We start from the raw sequence: 13,184 nt of genomic DNA, 5'->3' as shown, positions 1-13,184 counted from the left end.
AGGATGTCCTGGGTTTTAGAGAAGAAATGTGAAGCCAAGGCTGTAAAGAGGGCCTGGGAGAGAACAGGAGAGGTAGAGACTGCAGCAGGATTGGCCAGCTCCTTGCAGATTTTAAAGAGTTCAGCCGAGTTGTTAGATGACCCATAGATGCAGGCTTGGATGAGTGCCCTCTTCTTAGTGTGGACAGAGAGTCTGCACTGCTGTTGGAGCAGGCGGCAGGCTAGTTTGTCAGAGGGTGCACATGATGCCCTCCATTTCCTCTCAGCCACCATACTGGGTGACAAGGTCTGAGTTGCACTTGGCTTTGGGCTTCAAGCGGATCCTCATGACAGGGGCAAGTACATCGAGAGTGTCAGATATAGAACAATGGTGGTTTAGAAAGGGCTGTGCCAGGATGTGAGTCAGCCAGAGGGGCAGGAGGGGGAGAGGAAGTGGCAGCAAAAGCCTCAACTGACACATGCTGCAATGGTCGGATGACCGAGAAGGTGGGTGGCAGTGCTGGAGTTGGCTCGGCCTGAGGGGTAGAGAAAGCCAGATGAGAGGAGAGGAGCAAGTGGTCCCTCCAGGTGAGAGGAGTAGTGAGAGGGTTAAATAAGGGGAGGTCTGAGGAAATCAGAACATCCAAGGTGTGCCCTGCAGAGTGAGTCGGGCCAGAGGGAAGAATAGAGAGAGAAAGAGAATCGCAGAAGTTGTGAAAGAGTACAGAGGAAGGACCAGAGGGAATACACAGATAATGGGCCTCATTACGAGTCACCGGGTATGGAAATAATGGTGGCGTTAAACCCGCCGCCACTGTTGTTTCCATACCGGGTGATCGAGAGTCCTGCAGGCGGAGGTGTCATGTTTAAAACCGCTCGCCTGCAGGCGGACATGAAAACACCAGCACCATCACGAGATGGGACTCAATGGGAATGGAGATTTACCGAATTCCGCCTCCAGAATTCCCTGGTCACCGGGGTTGTAATGCCCCAGTAATTCCGGGAATCACGGAGGCAGAATGGTAATAAGAGTCCGGCAGTAACCGAGCCGGAAAAACCGTCAGGTTACCGTCAGACTCGTAATGAGGCCCACTCTTATGAGCTCCTCCACCCATTTGAACTTTCACGCCTGTGTCTCGAAACCAGCTCGAAGCTGCATTGTCCTTCATCTGAGCCCCTCACGTGCCCCTCACGTGCTGGACTCGAATGAACTGCTTGATACCAGGACCCAACCCGAACCACTGGAAAGTTACAGGCTGACTCTGACAGGGGTTACAAGCAGGCTTGACCCGACTAACCCTCAAACATCCACTTCACTGAACCACACAGTGGAGCATTTAGATCATCAATTTGGTGACTTTGCCCATCAACTCGACCCACTGGAGCATCATGCTTCAACCCTTCCAAGCAGTCACAGCCCGACTCTGCTCTGCCCAACCTTAAAAAGATCCTGGTGAAGTGCCCTGACCTGCATTGCTGAAAGCTCCCCTCTGACCCAAGCAGAGAAACTGCATTTGCCGTGGCTCAATGCACACTTGCTGCTTAAACCCACACTATGAATCGTACCTGAAATGAGCTCTCTGCACTCGCATCAACATTGCATACTGGGTTCTACACTGTTAACCCACCAAAGAAATAAAGCTGTGTACTGTTGACCTCAAACTACCCCCTCGGTCCACTAGGGCCCTAGAGAATAGTTAGGTCACATTGCACCTTCCTTCATCAAAAAGACATATCTTTTTCGTGGTTGGTAATTTGCCTATAAACCCTCTATTCACACTCATGTGATACTTTCATCAGTCTGTTACATCTACTCAGTTCATTCACAGGAGAGGTTTTTTGTACAGTGTTTTCTATTTCGTTATATTGCTGATGGACAAACCCTGATTGGACATTCCCTTTATTTTGGACTGTATTGCTGCGTTGTTTGTGTCACTACTGAATCACAATTACACCCCTATTAAGAGCATAGCCTTCTCTCAGCCCATGTTACCACAAAAGTCAAATGAGGTATAGCTCTTAACTGTGCCTGTTTTACCTTTATGATTGAATTAGGCTCTTGGTTGATAGAAGTTAAGGGCTATGTGGATATTTTCACCCCTACTCATACTTGTACTGTAAAAGTATATTTTGCATGAATACCGTCTGATAATGAGCGTTGGCCTAAGCACATTTGCAATGCACTGTAAATTGCATTTGAATGAACCTGAAATAGGCTGACTACGCCGCCATTTTAAGTTATCGGCCATTTTGATTAACTCCTGTTTTCTGACCCATGTTAGAATTTGTGTTTTCGGCTCCATCAGAGCAAAATGAACTTTGTACTGTGTCAACATAGATAAGCATGCGGAAGTGTCTAAGGTGGATTGTTTGTCCTGCACTAAGGAAACCTTGGAGCTAAATAAGAGACATGCTAATCAGTAATTTAGATGCCTTGTGTACCAACAGTGTCTTCCCCGTTCAAATAGCGAAACAGAATGATGAATAGCTGAACATGTGCTTTTGCAGAAATCTTTGTTTTTCGCTCCTTGAAACTAAGCTGACTTTAAACTTCAGAACAAATGGTAGACAAATATAAGTAAATGAAATAAGGACTGTCACCTTTGTGTCCAATGTTTGAAATGGAGGTTGCTTAAAACCCTAAAATCTGTGATTGACTCTTTGTTTCCCACCAAGAAGGGGAAGTCAGCCTAAGCTATCCCTTCTTTGTTTTCTGTTTATTTAAGCAACGCTCTTAAGCATTACATCTTGGCTTCAAGCCATCTATTTATCATTCAACCTGTGACAGGAGGTATAATACAAAGTGAAGTAGATTTGGTCAGGGAGCACTGCACAGAGAATCTATTTGAATCAGTTGCAGAAATACTGAATGAAAGGTATGTACATGCTGCACAAACAATATAATGGTGGCACTCATTAGTTTTGGCTATTAGGTGGCGCTGAAAGTGCTACCTTTAAGCTGAGATTATTGCCATTAAAATAAGAGCTTTAACATAAGAGCTTCAAATAGGGGCTTTGAATGAGGGTCTCCAATGCTTTCCAATGCACATGACATGAGGACGGAGGCAATTGAGCCTTAAGATTGACCCAATGGAAGGTGATGGCCTTTGAAGGATAATATATCCATGAATAACATTTCTAAGAAGGACTATTACAAGAAGACCAGACAAGAAGGATCTAAGCGCTATTTGGAACCTTTTGAATTAGCAACCTAAATGCATGTGTCCTGCAACCAAGATCAATAGCCTTGAGAACGACCAAGTGTCGAAACATGTGTCAGCTCACTATTTGGGAATTAAACCTGCAATCATAACTCAATGAACATTGCGATAATTTCTTATTTTATTCAAGAAAGCGTATTTTCTATTGGCCGAGAGCGGTTTACCAGCACAACACATTCAGCTCTAATATTTAACTTTGAGAGGTTAGCATAATATCTCTTAGTGTTGGGGACACAGCTAGCCTACATATCAATACATTGGAGGGCCTTAGTGCACTTACAAGATGGTCATACCGTACACAACTCAAAACATGTGCTTGGTTCCACTCTGCATTGCTAGCCATCCCAATACAAACTGTGCTTGTGTACACTCTACAGTGCTCAGCCAACACAAATCAGACTACTGTACTGTGTTTGAGTACAGTGCATTGCTTTCCTCACAATACAGACTATGCTTATGTACACTATGCAAGTACCTGGGTATCTAATGGCAGGGCCTGGCAAATGCCTAATACAAAACTGTTGTATTTGCCAATGCTTGTTTTAATTCTGTTGTTGCACTATTATCAAACCTTTTGGGAAATGTGTTATGGTGCTCAGTAGCAGATTACTTCACTTTTCTAACATCGATCAATTAAACAAGGCAGGAGTAGAGTGAATTCATGAAAGTATAAAAACACAGAACAATAGGAAATATCAAAACAATGTATAATTCGCTGAAGAGTTAGAACAAGCCTACCTCTTACTTCACCCATGTCCAGTGTCTTCCCTAGTTGTTCTAACAAATCCGCTCTGGCTGCATTTTTTTTGTGCTTCTTCCCATCGTAATGTTGCTGTGCCATCATGGGATTGTTAAACCAGGCGGTGCAGAGCTGGCAACATCTGTCTGAGTCTCTTCTTTTATGCTGCGTGGGTGGCACTGGGCAATTAGCCACATGCGTCTGTTTTAATTGACTCAGGGGAGTTTCTGCAATTAGAAATAACAAAGATTGTACCAGGTCATCACTATATATATATATATATATATCTCTTCTGCAAGGATTGAAACGTATGGTATGACTGAACATCTTCGGATTGGGACAAAAATATATTATATTGTCTAAATATTAGACAAAAAAAATGTTTACAATTAAAAACATAGAATTTAAGAAATTATTTTAAAGCACAGGCTCTGAAGCACCTACATGTTTTAGATATTCGATGTAGCGTGGAAGTAGTTGAAAGAAGATGTGGCAGAGTAGTGTTTTTAAGGGCCAAGTTAACAGAGAAAACCTACAGCGGATGACGAAGCAGCGTCACCGGATATGTGTTGTTTGACCAAAGTCAATAGATTTGTGGAGGAATTGATCGTAGTGGATTTTGCCACAAATCTATTGGCTTTTCAGGCAAACAACCCTAATCCCTGTCCCGCCAGCAGCCCTATACCATCCCCCCTCCCGTACTTACCTCTTCGCCGGCCTCCGTCGCTCCTGTTATATCCCTGCAGCGTCAGTTCCGTCCCTCCAGGACGAGTCAGAGTTGGTGCTGCAGGGTCCCTTTTTCTTTTTTCATTTTTTTTTTTTTTTTTGTTTGAATCCCCTGCTTCCAATGTCCTAAAAACGGGGTCACCCCTGCATCCTCCGAAGTCCATTATACCAAATATGGGGACGGGCGGACACATTTTGATGTCCTGAGTGTTAGTCTTAGCAGTGCACGGTGGTGGCGCAAGCTATAGTTGCTTAGTTTACCATAACTGGTGAATTTCTGAGGTTTTTCGGTTTGACCTGAATTTAATAGGTTTTTATTAGTGCAATTTAAGGATTAGCGTCCCTTTAACAAACTTTCTTCATTGAATTTCATAGGTTTGTATTACTGCAACTTAACCATAACGTCCATTTAACAAAGTTTTTTCAGTGAATATGTATATGCATAAAACAAACATTGGCAATATGAGCAGTTTTGGCTTTTATGTAGGCATGGGATAGGCATTTGCTAGGAACTGCCGTAAAGGGAGTAATTGCCCATAAATGTTAGGTGCTGCAAAATAATGTGAGTACCTGGGCATATACAAGCAGTGGAAGCGCATGGGGCAAAGGCCTCGGTTGTTTGGCATCTGCAGGGTGTTCAGCGGCCATAGGGGGAAGGAGAAGGACAAAACACAATGTTGGCGATGAAGAATGTAGCACATGTGACAAGCTTAGATCTTGACCAGGTGAGGGTTAGGGCTGGGATGGAGGCGCAGGGGCGGGGCATTCCTTGCACTGCTTTCCATGTTGCTACTGTGAAAGTTAATCCACATAAGAATCTATTTGAGAAGCTCTCTGACACATCCATCACCTTCCCCCACTATGCTATGCCATGCAATGGCTAAAATAAACATGTTGACAATCAAGCAGAAAATCCCTCCTCAATCTGCTTTGTCTGGAGGCGAACAGATGCAGCCCCGGAGCACTATAATACTTTCAGGGGAGGCATACACCCTGATTAATTAAATGAATCAATTCCTTGATGCCAACCAGGGCGCTTGGGGACCAAAGACAAAGCCAAAGCCGCCCAGGGAATCCTTTGCACCAACCCTGATGATAATTCTCACAACCCTGCGTAGCAGCCCACCAACACTGCCATAGATAAATGTAAGTTTGATCCATCAATGATTTGTGACCTGTCCATCACCCCAGGAGAACTTGTATTCGCATGGGGGACTCTAGGGGGGCGATAATGGTGGAGATAACCCCACGTCAATCTGACCAATCTTGCAGCCCCCACCCATCAATATGTATATGGCAATCATCCCTGACAACCCCAACCATGACCACTCCCCAAACAGTAACAAAGTGAGCGTAGACGAACCTGAAACTGCAGTAATGTGGGCAAAGCCGGCTCAGCACCCCAAGACCAGTGTGTCTTTAAACTGGACACAGAGCATATCACTGCCCAGTTTATAGAACATGATACAAGTTGGTTACGTGGCTGGACTGGCCTGCATTGCCGCAGCCAATCTGATAATATTGTCTGCCTCTGGCATGGCATTATTATTGGACCTCAAAGTTAAAGCAAACATGATAAGTGTTGTTATGTTGCTAGATTGAACTGAATCGCTACAGCCAGTCTGGCCAGGTTTTCATACTGTGTCATGCTAAAGTTAAAGCGAACATGACAAGTAAGCATTGTTTCTTAGTACAACAACGTACTACCATGGGAGGACCCTCCTACCGATCTGGTAAAGGACAGAATTAGATACTCATCCAAAGCCAAATGAGCACATAGCTGGTGAACGGGCATGGACAGGTGTACCTAGGTCTGGATAGATGTGATATATTTTATCTGTATCGCGCTCGTACACAAGTGTTTCAGAGCGCAACAAGGCAAGGGAGGGGTACAAGGGAGAATAAAAAACAACGATCTTACTAGGCCCAGTGATACTGAGAATGCGCAAGTGCATGGGAGAGGGAAAGGGGAAAAGTGCATGGAAGGGAGGAAAGTAAGGGTCAAAGGAAAAACAGATATATAATTAAATAAATAAATAAAAAAGGCAACAAAAACAGTGGTGGAACTCGGTTGAGGCAGAAGACAAGGTATGTCTGATAAGTGCAGGAAAAAGGAAAAAGAAAAAGGGGGTGGGGTTGTCTGTTTGGTAAGATACAGACCCCAGTGCAGGGATTGCCTGGAGGAAGTGCGGGTGGGTGGCAGGGTGAGCAGGTACCCGGGCCCGCAGGACAGAGGATAGGACAGGTGCACGGTGCCGAGAGACAAAAAGATCAGCAAGGGAGAGGATGGGCGAAGGCAGAAGCATAGAGGAAGGTCTTGTTGTGCTTCCGGAACCGGAGATGGTTCTCCTCAAGTTTCAGAGTGCCAGGGAGGTTGTTCCAGAGGGAGGCCCCAGCCGAAGACAGAGATCTACCCCCGGCTCGTACCCAATGGTGCATGTGCACACTCAGGCATTTGGAAATATGTTCTACTCCATTGTCCGACAGAGCCAATGAAGATCAGGTGAGAGGAGAGTAACTGGGCTAAGTTTCCACTGTGGGTAGCCCTGCTGGTGTTCTGAAAACAGAATGTCAGGGTGCAAATTCAAACCAGATATCTTCTGAGTGAAGTTATCAGATCACATTCCAAATTGAAATACAAATATATGTCTGCACAGCGGTCACATGCCCACAACATTAGGGTGGTCAATGATGGTCCCATTGTGATCTGTGCCCTGGATATGGTAGCAAAGGGCAGCCACACTCCTGGGTTGTATTTTGGTGATGTGCCCTTGGGTTGTTGGCCATTGTCAGTGCCACACACATGTCCTTAAACGAAGAGTTAGCCCAGTCGGGAAAGCTGCATGCCATGGAACTAGAGGCAGACCGTGGTCCGAGTGAGCTGGAGCATTTGCATTAGAGTGTGCTTCATTGTGTGTGACCATTGCGTGTTGTGGCAGGTAATAAAGCCATGCATGCCAATTATAGAATCTGCATTATATTCTAGGACAATGTTTCAACTTATACAGCCATGTTTTTCCATGAGAGTGTAAATGTTTCAATGAAATTCATACAAAGTTGCATAGTGAGGGGCTATGTGTGCAACACTTTTTTTTAAATCAACGTGCGATAATTCTTTCCCGAAAAAAAGCAACATTGCCTATTCCAAACAGCAGGCTTATTGGATATGCAAATGAGACCAGGATGAATTATGGTGCATGCATTATAGGTGCTGGTCAGAGAAATTAAAAATAAAGATTATGGGCCTGATTCATAGAGCTTTTTCCAATGGGATTGCACCATTATACAGCGCTTCTGTGAATCAGGCCCTACGTCTGCAGTGCACCTGATCAGTTTAGCTGTATGCCAGACAGTTAGAAGGGCCGGATTGGGAATTCTTGCAAATAGCAAATATACTACAAATGGTTTCCTTTATTTTATTTTTAATTTTAAACTTTTCTAAAATGAAAACCTAACTCCAAGAGATGGGTAGGTGCAATTTGCACAGAGGCAACATATACTCAAATCTCTATTCTAAGAAAATAACAGGTTATTGTAGACATTTTGATTCAACAAAACAGTAACAATAACTTGAAATAATATGGCAATGATATGTGATAATTAATGGATCCTGAAAACCTAGCAAAAAACGAATTCCAGTTGTCAAATGTTTTCCTAAAATATAAATAATCAATGACAAACCTAAGAGGCTGGAATTCAGTTCAGCGCGGAGCAAATAAACATGAGAATACACATTTAGAGATAATTGCCCTTATTCACAGAGCGTTTTCCAATGGGGTTTTGCCATTATAACACACTTCTGTGAATTAGGCCCACTGGATTTCTAGTTCGGCACCTTTGAAGTTTAAAAAACTATTTTAAAAAATGGCTCTGCCAGCTGTATTGTGAATCGAGAGAATCTGTTTCTCAGAAATGTAAACTGGGGAGCCTACAGGAAGCAATAATTCAAAAGCACTTTTAAAGAAAACCTTGAACCAGATTTGAACATATAAGGGAGCAAATTAATTTGGGCAAACATGGGAGAGATATGAAAACCTCCTGACTGCAGTAGTCTGCCTTGTTGACGCATTAAAAGACTACCCTGAGAGGAGTGGAGTGAATTTGGGAAGACAATTCACGATGGCATTGCCAAAATCTGAACGGAAAGCAACAAGAGCTTGAACCAAATCTGAACTGAAAACCAAAAACTGGGAAAAGTATTTGATTAGAAAGAGGAGACAAAAACTGAAAATTGGAAGCAAAAAGCAAGTGCGGTATATGCAATTTAATGGAAATATGGTAGTTGATGATACAAACTAGGGACTTCCTTAGTGGGGAAAAAGAGGGAACAATCTAAACAAATTCTGAGGTGCAAAGGAAAGTGTCTCTGTTCTTTAAAGTGCACAAATGTTCCAATCCAACACAAAAGTATAACTCCAATCAAAAAGTTCTAAGAGGACGAACTTTACAGTTCCAGGGATTTATAACATTCTCCAGATTCCTTTTCTCAGTATATCAAGTCCCTGATATGTCTTTATTTTTTAAGACTGTTAAAAAAAAAGAAAACACTCTCAAGGATATGTGTTCCCTTTGGGTTTCTCCTTTCTACTGTAGTCACAATTTAGTTGCAGGTTCCAGACTCACAGGCCACCTTGTATGCTCCCCTGCCAGCTTCTTTTCTATCTTGACAACAATTTAAAATTTCAAAGGTTTATTCTTTCCTTGAGATTCTCTGTATACTCTGCAATGTGATTCACACACTTGACTTTGCATGGTATACTCTCCTGCCAGGTTTTACCAACAACAATCTTGAGGGTATGGATCTTCCCTGAGATTTACTTATTACACATGATTGACTTTGCCTTATCACTCCCCTGCCAGGACTTTCATGCAGTGTGCAGTATTTTTAATATTTGATTTGCAAATTCTTTTACACTGTTGGCTTTGCCTGGTATATTCACCTGCCACGACTTTTGAGCCATTTTTGAGCCAACAATGTAAGCCCAATGTTGGCTTCTTGACTCTTGTTCAACAATGTTAGTTTCAATGTTCACCTTGGTATTCTCTTTGTTTAAATATGGGCTCAGTGCACTTGCTGAAGCAAGCTTTGCAAACACGTCATTCTCATGACAATCTTCTCTCTGTGTTTCTAGTATTAATTCCCCAAAGCAGCATGCACTTCCCAACAACCTGGTAACCTGTTTAACTTCCCTTGTCTTACTGGGGGCAGTCAGTGTCTTTCATGCTCTCTTGTTCTCCTTCTGTAGGCTCGGCATGCGTCCTTGCAGCCACAGAGCTTCTCCTATGTCCTGCTTCAGTGGACACAGTCTCTGCTGCCTCATTCCCTCTGTTGTTGGGCTTTCAGCTGTCCGGTCCCTCTCTTCATTTTGTTTTGTGTTTGCCGCCACATAGTTTTCCATGGAGTTCCTGCCCTTCTCTATCTGACCGGTGTGAGAGCTGGTCTCAATATCCCCCGGCCTCTGCAGCTCTCTTTTGCCCTACTCTTGGCATTCTGTTTCCTCGCGTTCCTCTTCTTCACTGCATCTGTCAGCTGCAGTGCATTAAAACTTCCAGGGTCGATTGAGCATTTGCCAGAGACTAGACAGCTGTGTTGGTTTGCCAGACCTAGTCCTCTGCATGCTGAATCTCTCTCTATCGTCCCAGTGGCTATTGGGCCGTTCTTCAGTTAATGTGGAGGAAGTTGGGATGGAGTGTCTTTGGGAGTTATCATTACTACTCCCAGCCTCTTCCTCATCCCAGTTGTTAATATGTTGTTCTATGTATTACATGGGTGAATATTATGAGTGGAACGGATACGTGGGTGAGGGAGAGGGTTACAATATGCCATCAGTATATGAGGCATGGACATGACATCCCTAAAGGGAAATGGGGGGCATGTGATTTCCCCCAATGATGGCAGGTCTTCTCCCGAAGGGTCGCCTCCCCCCAAGTGGTTCTCCCTCATATAGCCACGCCCAGGATCAGGATCAGGTAGCGGCTGCCATCCGCTCGCCACACAGGGATAGGTTACCCCCGAGAAAGGTGATTACATCATCAGATTCATTACAGAATGCATCAGAGATTTGGAACAAGTAAAGGCTTGGTCATAACTGTCCTTTGAAACATACACTAACGCATCATATTGTCCAATAAGTATTTGAGTTGCTGATTTCTTGCCCATAACGTGGGTCAGCTACTATTCTACTGAGGATCATAGAGGAGATTGCTGATTGGTAATATTGTGTTATCTCCTAGCTCTTCTTCAAAGTTGACCTTCTGTATGTGCTTTCCAAAAGAAGGAGTTCAAATTCACATGTTCATGCTGCATCACTGAGTGTACTTGATTAAGCCTAATTCCTTATCAGAATATGCCAAATGATGAACTAATGAAACTATATGGCCTTAAGCTTCAGTGCCGCTAACAATGAGGAGAATGTTTAAGGTGCCTCGAAGCACAAACCCCCACAATAGTCATGATCTGGCAATATTCTGCTGTGATGTGTTGCCATCTGGCAAGGAAATAAAAGCCCTGGCTTTTTAAAATGTATTAAATAATACAATCATGAAGGTAATTCCATCTCTGAAAGGGTACTCTTCTGCTTTCATATGCTCCATGATAAAGCCATTGTGTGTATCTGTGTTCAATTGCATCAATATTCTGATTTGCAGCAACTGCTCTACAAGTGGCACAGAACAGGATCGGAGGTTGCAGCTGTCCATTTGACAGCTGCAGTGACAGCCAAGTCTCTGCAGAAGAGGTGCTCCATTTGAGATATGCACCCCACTACCAAAACTATGATGATCACAGGTAGTCCAAGCTGCTGGCAGGGTAAACTCTAAGCTATGATCAAGTTCAGGAATGCTGCACGGCACTTCTTATGATCATTAAAGTCACATCAAAATTGATATCCCACGTGTCAGCTCCTTTGAGCCAAGCTCAACCTTGGAAGGTGATGTGTATTCTGGCTAGACAGGCTGAGCTTGCCAAATGACAGGACATGATTATGTATGGCCATGCCTCTTCTTCGATCTCTTTGTGAGGGCAGGTAACACTCTCTGCCAGAGACAGCCACACAACAGGGCATCAAACTGGGCCCAGGCATCAAAGGAGCAATCCCATTCAAAGGGAGAAGCCTCACACTAGGGTACTGCATTTATAAATGTCTTTGATTCTACTGAGAAGGGACAGGGTTAGAGTGGACAGGGGGCTCTGTGCAGTGGAGGGAGACGTCCACTGTAATAATGGAGATGGGAACTGCACCAGGTCTGGCCACACCCACGCCCATGCCTGCGTCTGAACGAAAGTCCAAGCTGAGAAACGTTCAGTAAACCCCCAATGGCCACACAGTCACCATAAAGAGTAGAATACATTGTGCAATAAAAATAGGGCGGTAAGTAGTTTGCATTCACAGAAGTAGGAGGGTTGCAGAATACCCAGACATGGCTACACAAGTAGTATAGAGAGGAGCGAGTAGCGAGAGGTTGCAGCATACACGGGCAGGGAATAATGAATGGCGGCATGCCAAATGCATGCAAGACACAAAGAAAACTAACATGGCAGAGAATGAATAGAAGTACCACCATTGCTTAGACCAAATCCAGCAAGGCCTCAATTCTGAAATACTGAAGCCTGACATGCAATTGCATAACACAAATTCCTGACATCACGATGCTCAGACAGTAGCCCAACAACCAAGGCCAGTGTGCCGAGACTAGGGTGGACTAGGTGGTCACAGATGTCATTGATGATATCACTGATGACATCACATATGAAATTAATTTTGATGTAAAGTCCCTACAAGGGGTTTTGTTTATAATATTGGTAACAGGATGTCAAGGGTGATTGGGAGACCTACCATGAATTACTTAATATATTAAAGAATGTACTCATCTAAACAAAACATATTGGAGTGTTGTTAATATAAGAACCTAATCACAACTACATAAAGGCAATGGCTGCAGCATGCACCATAGAAGTATAATATGTTTAATCTGTTAATTTTGAATAGTATAATAATGAATGCTACCATATCAGAGTGTTGAGTAATGTTAAGCATGCAATAAATAGCTAACCATTCAAGACTTACTGCATACTTGTGTTAGTACAAACAATAAATATGAAGACCCACAATGCATACACATCAGCGAGACATGGAGATAAACTAAAGTATGAAAGAAATAAACACCACCAGAAAATGTCAATAACATTAAAGTTCATCTTCATGCATACAAACGAATTGTGTATTTGAGACCTGCTTATTGCCCGTTTATGTGCACCATGAGCTGAGACCAAACCCTAAGGAAAGTACTTTAAGAACATACGACAAGGTTAACATCTAGATATATAGCACCTTTTGAATTTCCATATTCTGTCAGTGAACAAAACAGACCTGGCCTAGTTATGTCAGTGAACAAAAACAAGTGGCCTAGATATGTGATGGCATCAGTGATGTTATCAATGACATCTGTGATGTCATCTTTGATGTCCTAGTTGTTAGTCTTAGCAGTGCAGAGTGCTGGCGTGACTTATGGTTACTTAGC

General features: G+C 43.4%; 1 protein-coding gene across 4 annotated transcripts in view; it reads right to left on the bottom strand.

Annotated features, from left to right (window-relative positions):
* Window positions 1-13,184, bottom strand: part of ZMAT4 (zinc finger matrin-type 4) — a 2,593,958-nt gene that overhangs the window by 627,610 nt on the left and 1,953,164 nt on the right. For all 4 annotated transcript variants that reach the window (XM_069617629.1, XM_069617626.1, XM_069617628.1 and 1 more), the window contains one exon: window positions 3,938-4,165. In XM_069617629.1, the coding sequence (XP_069473730.1) occupies window positions 3,938-4,165 (228 nt within the window). The remainder of the gene's footprint in view (window positions 1-3,937; window positions 4,166-13,184) is intronic.

This window comes from Ambystoma mexicanum, chromosome 10, assembly GCF_040938575.1.
Source record: "Ambystoma mexicanum isolate Mex_15411 chromosome 10, UKY_AmexF1_1, whole genome shotgun sequence".
Lineage (NCBI taxonomy): Eukaryota > Metazoa > Chordata > Amphibia > Caudata > Ambystomatidae > Ambystoma > Ambystoma mexicanum.
Note: the sequence above shows the minus strand (reverse complement) of the source record. Positions and strands in the feature narration are given on the sequence as shown.